This window comes from Crocodylus siamensis, chromosome 10, assembly GCF_052110815.1.
Source record: "Crocodylus siamensis isolate JL-2025a chromosome 10, ASM5211081v1, whole genome shotgun sequence".
Taxonomy (NCBI): Eukaryota; Metazoa; Chordata; order Crocodylia; family Crocodylidae; genus Crocodylus; species Crocodylus siamensis.
Window position 1 is genome coordinate 10,160,564 of NC_143404.1, and position 18,854 is coordinate 10,179,417.

General features: G+C 40.6%; 1 protein-coding gene across 1 annotated transcript; it reads left to right on the forward strand.

Annotated features, from left to right (window-relative positions):
* The first annotated feature begins 2,486 nt into the window (after nt 1-2,486).
* On the forward strand, nt 2,487-16,656 carry C10H5orf15 (chromosome 10 C5orf15 homolog). The gene is made up of 3 exons (XM_090021005.1): nt 2,487-2,642; nt 12,468-13,066; nt 14,549-16,656. The coding sequence occupies exons 1-3, from the start codon at nt 2,540-2,542 to the stop codon at nt 14,678-14,680; spliced, it is 834 nt and encodes a 277-aa protein (XP_089877131.1). The 5' UTR covers nt 2,487-2,539; the 3' UTR covers nt 14,681-16,656.
* Nucleotides 16,657-18,854: the final 2,198 nt, after the last annotated feature.

An 18,854-nucleotide genomic window follows, 5' to 3' on the forward strand; every position in this document is an offset into this window, starting at 1 on the left:
TCGTACAACTCTCAAACTCAAATATCAGCTTATCCTGTTGATTGACAACAATCAAAACCTGTAACTGTGAGAATGAGTGTCAACTACAGTCTGACAAGGTTCTTTGAGTAGATGTGATATCTTTTATTAGACCAACTGAGAAGCTGGAAAAAAGTTCTTAGCAAGTTTTTTTCCAACTACTTAGTTGGTCTAATAAGAGATAGCACACCTACTCAAAAAAACCCCTTTCCTGCCTATGTCCTTGGACCAACACAGCTACAACCAAAACCCCAACTACAATCTGATAAACTGTAGCTTCACCAAATACACTTAGGCTTCCTTTATTTGTGGTTATTTATTTGCATGCTAAGGGGATGTCGTCTTGAACCTTTGTGAAAAAACTTGTACGAATAGTATTTGTGCTGGTCTCCAGAGCACTATCTGTTTTGTAAGGTGCTGTGACACCTCTGCATTTTCAACTAAAAGAAATAAGGAAAGGAAAAACTTAACCATTAAAACCTAGCAGCAGGAGTAAGTTTTTCCAGAGAAACAACAGAATCCTCCTAACATTGACACAAATAAGTATAATTGTTTCCTATGTAAACAAGCCTTGTAGTTGGTACAGGCTTGATGTAAGTAAGTAAGAGATTGCCTTATGAACATATCCTCCCATACCAGGAGTCTGTTGTGATATGGCCTGAGGCAGAATTTCAAAAAAGAGTGCAACAGGCTTGAGGGAGTGGAAGAGCCATGCCTTCAAAACTAAATAATTTGTCATTTTCAGTAGCCTCAGATGCCACCCTACATTTCTGGGAAAGGATCCTTCTTGGTTGGAAAGGAAACGACAGTATTCTCCCAACTTGTGACTTTCTCATGGTTCCAAAATAACAAATTATTCACAGTAGATGGCAAAGGACATAATATTGTTTCTTCCGTATGGTGATATGAGCCATACAATGGAATGTGAGACACAGGGAAGCACGAGCCACGCGTTTTGGGAGGCACGAGCAATTTGCCAGTTTGGGAAGCGTGAGCCATGCATACCCACCGTTGAGCTTAATACAGGTACTCCTCACTTAACATCGTCCTGGTTAATGTTTCAATATTACGTCGTTGATCTATTAGAGAACATGCTCGTTTAAAGTCATGCAATGTTCGGTTATACCGTTGCTTGGCTGCCGCCTACTAGTAGGTAACTACTGTGACTACTTGGATTTGCTTAACATCGTTTTGCTTAAAGTGGCATTTTTCAAGAATATAACTACAACGTTAAGCGAGGAGTAGCTGTACAGCAACCAAGTCGTGTCACCATAGGCGAGACTTGTGCCCTGGAGACCTTGGTACAAGGGTGACCATCCTGTGCTCCTGTCTGGCTTGCAGTGTCGTAGTTGCTGTTAACCAAGTAGCTAAACTGAAACTAGCTCAGGTATGTCTGTCCCTGCTGCCACTGCCTCTCTGATTGGCCGGGACAGAACAAGAGGAAACCCCGGGCATGGACAGAAGTGCAGCTCCCTGCTGTTACTGAGAACGCTTTGCAGGAAGCGTTCTGAGTTGCAACGATCCCTTGGAAGAAACAAGTTTGCTGTTGGCTCCAAGGGAGAAGGGGATCGAGCTGCAGACTGCCAGCCTGCAGCTGGTTTCCCTGAGCAATGGCCCCGGCTTCCTGCTATGCTGCAACGTTTTCAGAAGGGAGGTGGGGAAAGCAGAGGGAGCTCGTTCTAAGGGCTCCCCGGCCAGGGCTGGAAGACGGGGTGGGTGAACCACGTTCCAGTAGGGGCTACAACCCCCTCTGACCAAACTCCCTCTGGTCCCTTTCCCCGCCATGGGCGACTGGTGGCAATGAGGGGCGGGTCTCTCCTGCCAACTGCCAAGGGGAGGTGGGTCTCCCAGTGTCCGATCGCTGACCGGGGAGGTGGTCATTGTTCCCCCCCTCCCACTCTGAAACCACGCAGCAGGCAGTGCAGATAGAAGTGACACAAAATGCTCTGTTTTGAAAAGTCTTTGTGCCAGGAGGGGGTGAGATTTTCACCTGATCGGACGTTTTTTCCACCGGATCCTGCCAACGGGACTGTTGCTTTGCCTGTAGGGCTTCCTTTCTCCTCTGGTGCTCTGCTAGGCGCCCACAACCAGGCAGGAGCCAGGCGAGGGGCAAAGATTTGGGCAACTCAGCTGCCTGCTGGGGATGAATCTGGCTCTAGCCCCACCAGGCAGCGGGTCCCATACAAGGTCCTGTCCCCCAGGAGCCCTTGCAATTTGATTCATTGACGCGGGCAGGACCTCGGTTTGACGAGCGTAGGGCCAAACGGCCGCTCCAGCCCTGCCAGCAGGCGCTCACGTGTGTGCTCGCGCATGCGCACACGCACTCCCCATGTTCTCCGCTCCTCTCTGCGCATGTCCCAGTCCGCCGGCAGCGGGCGCCAAGCCCCTCCCTCTGCGCACGCGCTCTCCCGCCCCGCTTCGCCAGCAGCGGGAACTGCGTCATGCCGCCGGGGAGCGTCGTCACCCAGCAACGGGGCGGGAGGCGGGGCCGCAGCCACGTCAGTGTGCCAAGCCCGCCAAGATGGCCGCCACCTGGAAGGGGAGAGCTCTGAGGGACGTGCTGCCGCCGGCCTGGGCCCTGCTGCTGCTGTTCCTCGGCCCGGCCTGCGCCCACGCGGGCAACAGTGAGTGCGGGGCGGGGCCCGGGGAGGGCTCGACCCACTCCGGCAGCAGGACGGGGGTATCGCTGAGGGCTTTGGGGTGGAGGGGGTCTCGCCCAGCCTCCTCTCTGCTTCTCCCCCCGTGCCCTGTTGTGAGGCCTTCTCAAAGCCCTCCCTGAGCCGTAGCCGAGACCCGCATTTCTCAACCCTGAGGTGGGCCGCACGACTCTGTGAAAGGGTCGCAAGGCAACTTGAAAAATACTTCCGTGCTCTTGAAAAAAGGGATCTCCTTGAAAGGAGAAAAACACTTGCAAGCCCCCAAAATGACTAAAACCATAGAGCACCCGAACGAAGGACTCACGTGAAAGGGACGGGCAAGGAGGGAAGCACGGCAGTGTTATCAAATGTTGAATCCGATTTATGCAGTTGTCCTAGTGAGTTTTTAGAAGGTGATAGTCGTGTGCATTTGCCTTCCTGACACAGTGATGAATGTCATTACATCACACGATGAATAGATTAGAACAGTGCTGGCGACCTTTGCGGGGAGCGAGGGGTGCTGTGTTGGGGCAGGTCTTCTCTGTTTACAAATAGGTCCCGGTACAAAAAATGTTGAGTGGCACTGGCTTGTACAGATACAGCTGAGAGGGCTAAACCCATCATTTGGGTTCAGGAACTCCATGATTCAAGGTTGCTGTTGCTTAAGAAAGTCCTTGGTCATTCAGATCACCAAGTTAGTTGAAGTAGGTAAGATGCTCTCATGGACCCAGAGGGACAGTCTCCCATCTTCAACTCCCTCTGTGGAAAAATGAAATTTATTTTCTACCTAGAGGGACTTTTTACCATCTTATACCATCTATACTTTCCCCAGAGCCTGGCAAAGGGACTTTGATCCCAAAAGCTTGTAGAAAGGGACAGTTTTCTTGTGATTTCCCAGTTGGTCTAATAAAAGTTGGTCTATCATTTTGGGACCAGGAGTTCTAGTTTTTTGTATGCTTTGAAGTAGGTAAAGTATTTTTTTCTTCTAGTTGGAACTTGGTTATACCTTTGTCGGGAAATCTTTAATTCTACAAAAAAAAAAAACCCATCTTTCAAGGAAGCCTTAGGCTGAAATGTTGGCTATCTTGGGTTATAAGGAGTGATATTTTGGGGCATCAGTTCAGTGATCTGTATTAGCACAGAAGGAGAAAAAAAAGATGTTTTCTGGCTCGACACTTAATCAGGGTTTTCTTGGTTACGTTTCCTTTTATAAAAGCAGACAGGGTTCTGTTGGTGAATCTATCTTTTATTAGACCAACTTTAACTTTTATTAGGCTGACTTTCAAGTTGGTCTAATAAATAGATCAGATTCACCATCAGAACCTTGTCTGCCTTTGTCCTTAGACCAACATGGCTACAACCTACACATACACTCATATAAAACCTGATTTTTGTTGTATATGAGCCTAAAGATGCATGTGTTCATTAGGAATTTTATGCCACTTTTTGTTTCTTGATTTAACCAGTTCAGGCTTGCAAAGACTTGTGTTTACTGAATTGCTTCATGAATAGTGGGATTGTTTCAGCTTAATCAAAGTTAAATACCTGATATTGTATAATAGTAACCATTCAACAAAACTGCTGGTAAAGCACTTGCTTTCAGTATATATGTCAGGTTTATGACCACATGAAGGAATGATATTAGCTGTCCAAAAGGCTGAGTTCTGTTCCCCCCTACATTCCAGTTTAGCTCAGGGGTGGGTGATCTGCAGCAGGGGTGTCACAAGTACCGTGGACCATGGTAGATAGGGGAGGGATGTAGCACAGCAGCAGATGGGGCAGGGTATCAGGCAGGGAACACAGGGTTGGGAGTATAGCAATAAATCAGATGGAGAGGAGGCACTGGAGTGGCACTCAGGGAGGGTGCAAGGGCTAATTTGTGGCATGTCTGCCAGAAAGGTTGACTGTCACCAGTTGAGCTATGACTTAAAGGAATTTCAGACGTGTATTACGACAGATGAGGTTGCATAATTTTCACCACATGACCACTGACTGCAGCTATAAATCTTAAGGAAGCTAAGCATAAAAAGTTAGCTTCCTTAAGATTTATATTTGCAGTCTTTTACTGATTTTTTCCCTCCACATGTGAAATAAGCCCATTTTATTTGGGTGTGTGTCCAGGTTGCAGATTAGGACAAGTTTATAGAAAATTTGTTTTTGAGATTTTTTTTTTTGTGGTACAGGAGTAATTAATTAAAATGTAATGGAATTCACTTCTATATTTAGATCCTCATTCTGTGTTGCTTTGTGTTTTGTGCAGATATGTATAAAGACATGACTCCTATCCTGAAATGTTTTTACTTCTGACTTTTAATACCATATCCACACGTAGAGGCTGCCAGTAAATTATGTATATTCATTACTATGTATGTGAATAGAGATTGTCAAATGCAGCATGTTATTGGTGGTATGCAACTCTTTTAGAGACTGTAGTCTAGAATTATCTCTCTGTGCTCAGAAAACAAACCCATGTTATCCTGGTACATGGTTTGCTTTCAGCAGCAGTGTTGGCTTAATTATGTCTACATTTTTTTTTTGCCTGTTATTGTTACTTGTAACTTCTGCTACAGAGACTGAAGAGTTATAGCCTACCCTTTCATCCCCACCTCTTTTAAAAAAAAAAAAATGGAGAGAAAATCATGCTTTGAAATAAGAAGATGTTACTTGAAAAAAAGGTTCAGAAGAGTTTTTTTTTTTTTAAGGTATATAAATAAATCTGAAAAGAAATGTATCACACAGTAAATCCTGTTGCCTCTATTTTCATATTCTTTACGTGACATTGTGCATTTTAAACACATTTTTGTCTTACAGAAAAAAATTCTGCTATATAATAAGGCTTTCTTTTCATAGTTCATCAGGGCAACTGACTTTTCTGACTGTCTACATCACTCACTGTAATGAAGTCGTAGGACTAGTCTGAATTTATCATTATAAGCTTTTTATGGTGGAGTAAAACATAGGATTGATTATTTGATCTACATGTTAAGGAAGAAGATTAATATTAATAAGGCTTCATCCTTGCTGATGCATTTTAAATATAATCTTTGTTTTTTGAGGTATTCGTATAAGGAATGATTGTCCATATTGAGAATCTCTTTCTTGGTATCTTGCTAGCCAGTAGAAGTTAGATATTCATAGACTTGCTTGCAGAATTGTAGCTTGGGATCTAGGAGGACTTGTTTTGGTAGCATCAACTAAGCATTTTTTTCTGTCTTAATTTGATCAATGAATCATTGTTTTGGTCTTAATTTAATGGAGACAAAATTGAAAATTATAAAACTCCACCAAGAGAAGCAAAGATAGTAGTTTAAATAAATAGTTCCCTCATAGCTAATGAATAAGACCAATGTTAAACTAAAAAAAAAAGTTAATATTTCTGTTATTTTAGGAGCTGAAAGACCCTATAATCTTTCTTTCTCTCCCGGGATTGGTAAAGCCTATATTTCATTTTGGAACAGTGTACTGTATAAACAAGTAGTAGCCCATTACAATCCTTTGTAAGTGTACATGGCTTCATGAATAACTTTGATTCACTAACATTTGTATAATATTCTCCTTGGAAGTAATTTGACACAAGTGTCTGGTTGTAAGTGCTTAGATACATTAGGTGCCAACTTTCATAATTTTTCAGCATGCCAAGAAACTCCTTCGGTATTTTTAATAGACTATTAAATAGTGGCCCTGTGTTAAAAGATATGCTTCTATATATTTTAGCATGACAGATTGTTGGGATTTTTTTTTAATATTAGGGTACATAGTGAATGTGTAAAATATGCATTATTTCTTAAGCAGTTTCCTAATATTTGAAGCTGCAGGTTAACATGCCACAAAAATGAGTAGTTGGATGATCTTCATTTTTTTCCTCAGGATTAGACCCACTACTCTGAAGACTTTCCTTGCAGGAAACAGTAGTCTCCCCTCTAAATAAATTGGTTTAGCGATTGCTAAATATAACACTACCTTGTTTTTGTATAATTCTCTGCAAAACTGCTTCAACACTGTTGAGTTATGAAATGGGATTCAGGACTAGTACATAAAGGATTGACATGACAACTTGTTCAATAAATGACAGAAAGGCTTTATTTACTACAGCTATAAACTATTAAATGACCTTAAAGAAAAGCAAATTCCAGTATATTTAGCTGTAAAAGTGATAGTATCTCATCAATACAGGCTAAGAGGCAGCCTTGGTCTTGTCAGCTTATGGTGTGGATCTGTTTGCCAGAAGATCTGCTGGGTGCAGTAATAGTTCTTGAGCTGAGTGATTTTTATTCTTGAAATGCACCCTGTTAGCTGCTGCGTTCCTCTTTTATACCCTTCAGCTCAGCATCTTCAAAGTGTTCTTGTAATTGTGTAAATCAAGAGGGAAATCCAAGCAATAGCCAACAGGAAGATCCTGTTAATTAAACTGATCATTATTGGTTACCAGAAAGTCCCAATTTTGATTGAATTACTGTCATCAGTAACAGATGAAGTAGGACCTATAATCCAATTAGGGAAAGAGCTGTAACCACTAGACTTTTATACAAAAGGCCGGTGGCCTTATCTCTTCTTTCTCCAGCTATAGTTTAGAAAAGGATGACATGGTTAGCTGTATATAAAGTCTTTATGCAGTTTTCAGTCTCACATAGGCTCCCACTTACAGCCCCCTGAGTTAGGTGCCAAGTCTGGGGGGAGCTGGTATTTAAGACACCCTCTTTTCTGTATTTCTTTTTGGTGAGCTTAGGCGCTGCCTTGCTTAACATGTGAATCCCAAGCCAAGGTGCCTGATTTAGGTTTAAGAATGTTTGATGCCTGACTGCAGAGGTGGCATTCTCAGTTGAGCTTTGTACACATTTGCCTGTAGTTGATTTTTTTATGGACACGTGGCAAGTTTGCAGTGTCACTTCTTTGTAACATCAAAAAGTTATCACTGTAACATACCGAGGGATTTTGACAGGGTTTTGTCATAATAGTTTGCTAGAAATTCAGTGGTGATAAATTTAAATCAGTTTGATGTGGCAGCCTTTAAAAAGGGTTTTAACAAAGTCATGTGGAATAGAAAGTAGCTCTTTATAAGTCAGTCAACCTTATGGCATGTATTTTTACCTTGAATAATATAATCAGTAATGGGGAAAAATATGCCATGAATAACTGTAGTGGAATATGTTACTTTGTTAGATGACATGCTGTGTGGTTTTAATATTACCTTGTAAACCTGTTTCAGGTACTAATGAAAGATGATTATGGAATAATAAAATAGCTGAAAGTCAAACTGAAAGAGAAAAAGTTATTAGATTCCATCTGGAAATGTAATTCTTGTACTGGTTTCCTTTATACTTAGATGTCTGATTATGTTGCCTTTCTCCTGTAACTTTGTCAGTCAGTATGTATCACACGAAATAATTTTAACCCACAGTCATGGAACATACAAAGCAAAATTTTTTTCCTGTAGCAGTTTCATTTTTTTTTTTTATGACTGAGCAGGTTGGGAGAGTGGGAGGGAGGTAAAAAGTATAGTTACCACAAATTCAGTGGTTGCTTACCATATCTTCCTGGGACTTCGGGATTCTTAATGGAGAACTGACTATTCAGTTTAAATATACCAGTTTTGGAAGGGCAGGGAAATCAATTTGGGGTTTTGGTTGGTTGTTCCTGTCAATTTTAAATTACCTTTAAAATGTTTGTTAACCTTGTGTATCTTTAGGTCTGTTGGCAAACAGTGAAAATATGGCCCCACTTCTTGTTCTGACAGTCTTAACATTGTGTTTTTCTTCCCTTTTGGAAGTCTGGAGGTTGGATAGTTGCAAATTACAGGCTATAAGGCCTCCGTTTGGCTCAGCTCTTCTTTTGGTATTTAAATTTTTTATTTACTTATTTCCTTACAGAGTTTCATCTGACCATTGATTCTTTTAAAGAGACTCAGTAAATTTGCTCTTTACTTTCTAGTTTGAGATTATATTTAAGTACCCTCCCCTAATTAGCCTGACACCGGGGTCAAAGGCAACAAAAAGGAAGAGAAAATAAAGCCAGTTAAAAAACCCCCCAAAAACGTGTTCAGCATAGCAGCCAAGAACACTTACGTAGTTTGTCTACCCTGTTACGAATCTCGGCAACAGAGTTTGATGTGAAGGGAAAGGCTGGACATACTGCATAGCCTGCTGCTCTATAACATCTTTGGATTTTTTGTTGTTGTAAGGTTACAGTGGTATTGTAGCAGTGATGGTCCAGGAAATACATGAGAAGAAAGAATTTTTTGGTCATATCTTTCACTGAATCAACTGTAGACTTGTGTGAGATGGTCGACAGGTTTTTGGGTTTGCCTACTCAAAAGCTTGTTTACCATCTCGCTCACTTCTACAGCTGGTCAAATAAAAGATAGCATCATCAAAACCCCTTGCTGCTTTAAATTTGTTCTCAATAGTGAGCCTAGGAGGCATAACTTGATATTTGTTTCCAAGTGTTATGCCATAGATATCTGCAGTCGGCATACACAAATTCCACATTTTAAGATATCATTCTGAGAAAAGCATCTACACACCCATCTGAATCATAGCTTGCTTGATATCCCTAATCACTTAGGAGAGTGGAGAAAAATATATCTCTTGATTGTGGGACATAAAGGATATAAGAGAGGATTCTCAAAATCACATTTTTCCTTATTTTTGCACCAATAATATTGATGGGGGAGCTGGAAGCTCAGTAGAACCAATCATTTTGAAGTGAATCAAGGGACGTTTTTCCTTGCTTGAAAGCTACTAATAAAGATTAGTATTTTCTTCTATGAATGGCAGGAAAAAAGATTAGTAAAAGACTTTCTTTTTGTTTGTTTGGTTTTTACTAAATTCACAAGTCAGGCATGGGCAAAATATGGCCCACCAAATGATTACATCTGGCCTGCAGGTGCCCCCATAGTGCTCTTCTTGGGGCTGAGCCCTGTCTGTGGCTGCCCGGAGCAGCCTGCGCTGTGCTCCTGCCCGTACCTGTTGAGAACCCCAACCAGTGCACACAGCTTCCTGGTGGGGCTCTTCCCAGTGCAGCTGTAGCTGCCTAGGCACTGCTTGGTTTCCCCTCCCTCTAGCCGCTTCTCCTCCTCCTCCTGCCTCTGCTGTGCTGTTTCAGGCAGTGTAGGGAAGCCATGCCAGGCGCCATACCCAGAAATGGATGGACGAACACAGACACACCAGCTGGATGGCTCCTGCCCAGCACAAGGCTCAGCTTCAGCTCCCAACCATCTTCTACCCACTCTGCCTGCCCGGTGCAATGAGTAGCTGTCTGCGGGCAGGCAGAGTAGGTGGAAGGTGTTTGGGTGCTAGAGATGGAGCTCTGTGCACTGAGGCAGGAGCTGCCTGGCTGTGGTTTCTCCACCCCAGCCTGAAGTGGTGCAGCAAGGTCAGGAGACGGAGCCTCTGGAGGCAGGGGCAGTTGAGCAGTACCCAGGAGGCTGCAGGTGCACTGGGAGCAGCTCCAGCAAGAAGCTGAGCATTGGGGCTGTCCAGGTTGCACAGGCAGGGATGTGTTGCTAACTCTCCCAGTTGAGAGCGGGCTGGGCTTGGCCTCATGTGAAGCGTCATGGCTGGATGGGGGGCAGGGAGGGAGGAGGGGGTACAGATTGCACCTGAACTGCCCAGGTGAGCTCTGTTGCACGTACCTCATGCCCCCTTCTAATCCTGGCCAGTTCCTGGGACCTAGTGAACAGACAGCCCCCAACATTTTCCCTCCCCTGACTCTCCCACTCACAATATACAAGTGTAAGACTTTATTTTGAGCCATTATGCAAGTGCCTGTATATACACTACTAAAATACAGTGTAAATCAGGCCAAATTATTTTTGGAAATTGAAGTACGTTATAGTAGGTGTTTGATTTGTAGTATTCGATCAATTTTTTATCTATAATTTGTTAAAATAGCTTCTGGAAGATTTTGTGTGTGGCCCTTGACAGCTCATCAACACTTGTTAATTGCCCCTCCAGCCAAAATAATTGTGCACCCCTATAGTAAGTAGCATTCAGAGTTTAGTAGATGCTTCATGGGGTATGGGCAACCAGGATTGCTTTCCTATGTAATAGGCAGGGAAGCAGGAATGAGCGGGGTGGGGTGAATTTCAGTTTTATTGTTGAATAGGCAGTCTTTTCTTGTTTCTTGTCTTCTACCTATCTGATCTAAGAACAACATCATCATCATTCATCCCCAATAATAATATGAGATTACAAGTGGAGAAATGTAGAATGCTTACATTGACAAGCTGGACTATATAATTTGCACTGTAGCTAGTTAATTTGAAAACAGGCTAATATATCCACAAACTTGCCTACTTGTGTTGCTTAAGCATAACACTTAAAATGGCCAAGAGTAAAGGCAAATAGTGTCCATTTTGCTTCTTTTGATTTAGAAAAGTATCTTACTGGTTTTGTGAACTTCACATAGCTTTATACAATTGCATGCCTCCCACCCCCGGACTTAGCAGACTTGGAGATCCTGAAGAATAACATTTCAGATTGCAGTTGTAATTTGAGTAGCAACTTTCCTGGCCCGGAGGTGAGGTGGGAATGGAACACTAAGAGCCTTTCCAGGTTTTGTTTTTAAGTATTGATGTCAACCTTGGGGTCTTCAAAGACTGTAAGTGTCTTTCAGGACAGTTTGGCAAGGCAACGCCTCTAATTTGTGTGGGTTACTAACTGACACCTATGTGAATACACTTTTTGCATTTCACCTTTAATGATGTGTCAGTTGGAAACAAGGTAAGTCAAAGTTTAATGACAATGAACATTTATAGATGTGCTCTGGGAGGCAGGAAGGGGCACTTTAATTAAAAGCACCCAGAGTGTCACATATATCAGCATGCCTGCACTGAAAAATGGCAGTGGGGTGCTTTGAACTAAATCTTGTTGAGTGAGCTTTAGTTTAAAGCGCTGCTGTTTTTCAGCGTGGGGATACTGATACACGTGACACTGGAGTCTGCTGGAGTGCAGTAATTACCATGCTCCAGAAGACTTGATTAATCAGGCCTGCTGCAACGCCCTGTAATTATAGCACATGGGAGCAGCCTCCCTGCACATGTATAGGAGCCTAATAGCAGTAGTTCTAATTCATGCTATTTCAGAAGGAAAGAGAACAGTTTGATATTCAGGCAAGCTTTTTAAGTTTCTGGGTTTTGCATCTATTGTCTTTTGCTAACAGGTATACGTACTGATTAAGATAAGGCAGTTTGAACTTGCCATGTTATTTTTGGCTGCTTATCCAAAAGCTGCTGTCGATTTGGCAGAGGTTGTAACAGAGTTAAAGCTTCAGAAGCTGAGTGCCCAGGAGCCCAGCTTGGGCCCAGCACCCATTCTAACATCCTCATGCCTCCACTCTATCATGGAAATCAGTTTCCTTGCTTAATATATGTACTCTAATTTTGGAGGGCTTTTTTGTGGAAAGGGGCATGCAGTGCATGAGTAAACATGGTTAGCTGTCCAGGCATTTTGAAATCAATACAGTATTTTTTATTTTTAATGAGATTTTTTACCACTGTAAAAAAACTTAGCAAACAAAATTTAGATATCGCTTACCTGAAACAATTTATCATATTTGTTGCATAGCTTGTGGTGCTGTATATGTTCTGACACTTACATGAGTGGAGCAGGAATCCTCTTCATTTTAAGTTCTACAGTATGGATTTAGGTACGGCAGCTTTACCCTCCAAAATGTGTTTGTGCTCGGATGGGCCTACCCCAGTAGCATTTCTTTGTTCTAAAATACATCAAAAGTCTTACTTGGGCTGTGTGTGGGTGTGTACGTGTTGTACAGAAAAATATAGAGGTTGAGTATAATGGCTTTCCCCTTCCCCAGGTACAGCACAAGACGTGGAGCAGTCTGAGAAAAACGTTACTTCCAGTGAAATAGTTACTAAATCTGAGATGCCAACATCCAGTCTACAAAATGTGACAACGATACCAAATAAAGAGTTGCCCTCAGGAACTCTTAGAAATCTTTCTGTTGTCACACTTAAACCAACTGTGGGGAAGGAAGACTTAGCTACATCTGCTACTGCCCATTCTACAACTGTTAGTCCCATCTTGCAAATGGATGTTGATGCTTCTGAAGATACAAAAATTGATGAAGATGATCTTATAACAGATTTCAAAGATACACTGAATAGTTCTCCACCATTGGTAAAAGAAATTATTGAGCCTGATGATGGTGAAGACTATAATGCATATGAGATGACATCCAATTCTAGATTCAATTCAGACCTTATAGACTTGCCAGAAGATGACGACTCTGATACCATTAACATTTATAATGAGGATGTGAAATCCCTTGAAGACAAGATAAAGGACTCCTCTGTAACAGAACTGGAAGAAGAAGACAGCCATTTCTTTTTCCACCTCGTTATAGTTGCCTTTGTAGTAGCTGTTGTTTATATCTCGTATCACAATAAGAGAAAGGTAGGTGTGTTGGTAAAAGAGACAGTATACCTTGTTGTTTCAAAATATTTTTGCTTTAACATTTCAAAGTTCTTGATGAAAAAACTGATTTTGTTCTGCAAAGAAAAAATTTTTCTAAAAACATTTGTGCAGCATTTGGTAATGATGTTACACTGATCCTTAATATGTTTCTATATATGCATAAAGAAAAGTGAATTTGAAACTACAGGCAGTTTAGGTTGTAAAAATCAATTAAATGATAACATCAGTAATGAATCAGTTCAGCAGTATCTTTGATGGAACGTGATTATATCAAGCAAAGCAAAGTTGCATGAAGGTGATTGTACTAAATTTGAATCTGTCCAGGATTATAAACATTACATTAAGGAAAACTTAGTCCTCAATTAAGTGAGTGTTCTTGAGATAATTATGATGATACTTGAAATTTAAGACCATTTAAATTGGGTATTCCTAGGATTTAACCCTTTCCCACAACTTTTAAAGTTAGTACGTTGAATTCTTTGAAATTCTAGCAACTGTGATGAAGCATGTCAGTGATTTTTAAATGGAGAATGACTGTAGACTGGAGAAATAGATCTCAGGTGTTGCTTTATTAGTGTTGTCTTATTTCAGAATTTGCAGATAATGTTAAAGGACTTGGAGAAGTTGGAACTAAAATTTGTAGACTGTTTTGATTAATGCCCTGAAAAGCTTGATTGTGTTTCATTTCTCCACTCTTTCTCCTTATCTCCATGGAAAATAGATTTGGCCCTGTGTTTGGATGGGACTGAAAGAAACTTATAACTAATATTTCTGCTGTAGTGCTTTATAATCCCAAAGAAGCCTAAAGTACAAAACATTTTTTTCCGAAGGGCTTTCATTACTTTTGAAATATGCTGCTAAACATTTTGCCTTATTTGTCTTCTGTCTACGAATTTTTGGGTAATTCTTTCTTCCAAGGTCTGTGACTAAACTTCCAGTGTTTGAATTGTCAGGGCTGCAAACTCTTATCACCACTGCCTGTTTCTATCACTGGAGAGTAGGAACAGGGGGTCTCTAGGATTGCATCTGTCTACACAGATTTCTAAGTACTTCTCTCACCTTTCTTCTAAAATCAGTAGCTCCAGTGGGAATTACAATTGTGAAGTGTCAGTGTAAATCAGACTAAAGTATTTTTATCAACGTGTCACCTAACCCAGACATTAATGTTAAATACCTATATGTTAATGCTGATGCATTGCTGTTTCTGCTATCTGTGAAGCTGCACTTGTATTTGATTGTAAGAGGAGCTGAAAAGTCTTGGTGTGGACAGAGTCCAGGATGTCAGTGGTTGAGTTTGCTGGAATAGCAAATGGAAAGTACAGTATGCTAAAATTCACAGTGCTAGCAAAAATAAGGTGGGTAGCACCACAGGTGACTGGTTAAAATGCAGCTGTTTGGTAGCTGACAAAAATGTTTTGTTTTCATTATATTCTTCTCTAAATTAGCTTCATTTTCTTTCAGATCTTTTTATTGGTCCAGAGTCGAAGATGGCGTGATGGCCTTTGTTCTAGAACAGTAGAATATCATCGTTTAGATCAAAATGTTAATGAAGCAATGCCTTCACTGAAGATTACCAATGATTACATTTTTTAAAAAAACATTAATTTTGGGTTTGCTGACTTTGCCTACCTGTTCATGTAATATTGTGCAGGTATTTGCCATAAGCAGCTCTCTTACCTGGATGGCTTTGAGATTTAAATCTCCTGTAAGACAAAGGATTTATTTCTTTGTCAAAAGTCAAGTTTCAAATCAGATGTACAGAAAATAGATTTAAATAACTAGTGCCCTTTTTCAGTTTTATGTTGTGTATCTTCTTTTCTGTCTGAAGCAGTGTTAATAGCGCTAATTCAAAAATAAGGTACAAAATTTTTTAGGTCCAATAAATTAGTGAGTTTGGCATTGCTGAATCAAATTAATGGTCTCTCTGCTAATCACTTGTATGGCTTATAAATCCTGGTATATTATATTACACAGTCTAAAAAATTATAACTTTTTCATGCATAAGTTGCTTAGTGCCGCAAACTTTTATCTAAATATTTTTTGGCTAACTCAGATTTTTCTTACCAATGCCAGACACTAGCTCATGTGACAAACTTCATATCTTCTCCAGGTGCTTCTTACAGTAAAGCATTTTACAGTAACTGTACAAAGCATATTTTTTTTATTTTAGAAGCTGTAAAGCTTACATTTCTTTAGAAATTCCCGTTTTGTATGATGGTATTATTACTTCTTGATTGCCCAAGATTTTCTCTAATTACATTTATAGATATTTTATTTTTAATTTCTAAAACTAGTAAACTGAAAATAAGCCTCATAGTTTAATTTTAATAAAATGAATACACATAGATTTACTGTTAGTCCACATTTTCCCTTACATTTTAAAGCAGCTTAGGACATTACTTCACAAACCATAATTTTTATTGCAAATATGAGACCCTGGGACTGTAAGAATAATTTATTTTGGTGTTATTTTGACCCAGGTAACTGGAAAGCAGACTAGAAAATAAAAGCATGTGGAGCTGCCATAATTTATGGAGAGCACTGCACCTTGCTTTAATTGTTACACATTCAATTAACGTTTGATTTAGTGTACAGCAAATTATTAGGATGCTAGGTTTTTTTACCTTGTCTTTTGTACTTTCACTATTTATGTTTTTTTCCATGAGTTGTAAAGTATACAATTTCCTAGTTTTGCTATCTGTACATTATTTTGATTTTAATTTTTAGAACTGATAAATGTGTAAATAATGGCGACTCAGAACCATAATGGATGACTTGGTATTCAAGCATTAATGTATTGTTTTGAAAAATTATCAAAACTTTACCGATGTTAGCATGAGAAAAATTGTGATGGCATGATATTATGTAATGAGTGAAGCAGTTAAACTTTTAAATCCTACAGTCAAATACTTTCTTTCTTCTTAATCACAAGAAAGTAAAGCACAAAAAATACTGGTATTTGAACTGTTTTCTCAGTAATTTTTATCTTACTTGGACTTGTATCATTTAATATTTTGAATAAGATTTTTAAAATAAATGACAAGACTAGAAGCTTGTGGTTTTATTATAATTTGATCATTTGAAATATGCTTGTATTTAATCACATTCTTTCACTGTAATGGTGAATTAATTTGCTTGGGAATGAACAAAACATAGAAAACAGTCTTTTCACATTCCTGCTAACCTTATCATTATGGATAAATTCCCTGTGACTTGAGGATTTCCACAAAGTCCCATATACTATTTGAGCCTCTGTTAAATGGTACATAGGGTAGGTAGCAAGGCTTATAGGAAAACAAAATTTAAACTGCAAAAAAGTAAAAGCCTTTTCACCATTTTTGTGTGGTTTTTGTATATGTTGTATACAAATTAATACTGCATATTGGTGTAATTGTACTTGCTTTCCATATGTAAGCTGCGGAAATTCAGTTCTCCGCCTTGGGTTGTTTTACAAGGCAAAATGTCCTGATGGATAAGATTTAGGAGGGAAACTCTCCTTACAAAGCTTGTACTATGTTTTAATAATCAATGAACTAACTCATAACAATTAAAAAATTGTCTTACAACTATTTAATATTGCAGGAGCTGCTTCTTACTATGGAACAAGTCTTCATTCTTTTCAGCACCTATTTCCATTCCTCTCAGAGTAGTCCTATGAAGGATACTCAAGCCTTCTATACTTCCATAATTTGTTCCCTGTGCAGCATGGATGTCAACTGCACTGTAGCACCAGGCTAACTTTTTCTGGGTATGCTTAAGAAAGAATAACCAATTAGACTGAGTCAGGTGGGTTATTGTAAAGCTGCAAAATACTGAGAACAGTAGCAATGATCACTCCCTAGGCTTTAGAGCTGCCTGGAAGTGGTAGGTGTGGCCAGAAATCACGCTGGTAAGCTGGTGCTCAGAGAGCTCACTGTGCCTGCAGAAATGCAGCAGGAGCCAGGCTGATGTGCTGGTGAACAGAGAGCTCGCTCTGCATGTGCTGCACAGCCAAAGGTGGTGTGGCTGCATCCTCCTGTCCTGCCTCCTGAACATTAGCCTGCTTCTGATTTTAAAGTTTGGCCCACTTGTGTGTTTTTTTTCTCTCCTTTTTCCTTTTTTTTAAAAAGAAAAATGTTGAGCACTGCTGATCTCAAAGAAAAACAGGAAGGCAAGACCCAAATTGTTTCTGCTAGTAAAATCCATGCTTCTGGCTACCTAAAGCAATTGCTGAGCAGGTCAGATTTAGGCTGGCTATGCCTTCCGGCTTTAGAGTTGCTTCTTTCTGGGCTAGGGACCGACATTACACACAAACTGGTTTAAGTGATTAGAAACTGGTTTACACTTGTAACAGAACAGACATTCAGTGCACATAAACCAGTTTCAAAATGGCTGAAACCAGTTTGAGATAAACCTGGTTGAATGTAGTATCAGACTTAACTGATTTGAGTCAAACCAGTTTATATAATGTCTGTCCCAGACCCCTTGCTGGTTTAAGATAAACCAGACTCCTCCAGCATCTCAGGATGCTCTCTGGGCTGGACAGGGCTCTCTGTTCCACAGCATGGCTGGCCCCTCCCCTCTGCTCCCTGTCTGGGGCTCCAGCACAGATTGCAGGCATCTGCCTGCCTACCCCCTCCCCACTCCCTGCCAAGCAGGGATTCTGCTGTCCCCTCTGCCTTAGACAGACACAGCATTAGCTAGCAGACCACATGCTGGCTACGGTCTGTGCTGTGGCAGATGGGGCAAAGGCAGAATCAGCAGGTAGCTGGTAATGTCCCTCTGTTGTTTTCTTAATGAGCTGATAAACAGTGAGTTAGGGGTGATAAACATTCTCTTATCAATTCCCTGCTGGGCTGCTTGGGGTGTGGGGAGGGACATCAGCATCCTGCCCAGGCCTGGCCGCACCCCCCTCAGTTCAGCACTGTGGAAGGGAGGGAGGGCTACTGTAGCACACCCCCCCCCTCCACCTTCTAGCCTGAGCCACTGCAGGCATGTGCCTTCATTTTTTTCAGTCCTGAGGGGATGTCTGTATGGTTACAAACTAGGTTAACTTAGCCAGGTTAGATTAACCTGCAACGACTGAATCAATGCAGGCACAGGCTTTTTGAATGTCTGTCCCTAGGTGACTCCACTCTATTACTTTAATCATCACATGGTAGGGACCCAGTGAGGGTTGTGGGAAAGGTAAGGGAGGCGAGTATAAAAATGCTTTTGGTTTGTTGGAGGATTCAAATCTACACTCGCCTCACTGCTGCTGAATTAAAGATGTAAGGCTCGCTGGAATCTGTTTCAGACTTGTTTTTCTTGTGAAAAAGGCAATTTCAACAGCATGGAAGCATTATGTAAATACGTGTTTATAAATGAATTTGTAGGATTGTTAAGTAGAAAAAATGTAAATGTCAAATTCTTACTTGTTTTTCATTAAAGAGTTTTTGGCTTAAATTACTTTTAATTTTAAAAATTAATTTAATTTAAGATGTCCTTTGATTTTATTTAAAAAATATATTTTTTGAGAGAGTTCAGAACCTACATAATTTGATCATATTTTTTTAATTTAGAACCCCCCCCCCCCCAAAAAAAAAATCTCTACCAAAATGACTTGCAAAACTAAGTGGAAGCAATTTTTCTTCCTGGGTGTCTCAGCAGCAGTCCCTTCCCAGTATCAACTTCATTCTAAATCTAGCCACTCCGAGCCTGTGGAAAACAAACTTTCATTTGGCAATTGCGTCTAGATATGAGATGGGAAGAGATCCTGGCCCAGCTTTCATAATAGGAAGGTCATCCT

What these genes read in the sequence shown, in the direction of transcription:
- C10H5orf15 (XM_090021005.1), top strand. Translation starts at nt 2,540, where the DNA reads ATGGCCGCCACCTGGAAGGGGAGAGCTCTGAGGGACGTGCTGCCGCCG. An exon ending in CTGCGCCCACGCGGGCAACA is followed by an intron (nt 2,643 to 12,467) that starts GTGAGTGCGGGG and finishes CCCCTTCCCCAG; the next exon opens with GTACAGCACAAGACGTGGAG. An exon ending in CGTATCACAATAAGAGAAAG is followed by an intron (nt 13,067 to 14,548) that starts GTAGGTGTGTTG and finishes ATTTTCTTTCAG; the next exon opens with ATCTTTTTATTGGTCCAGAG.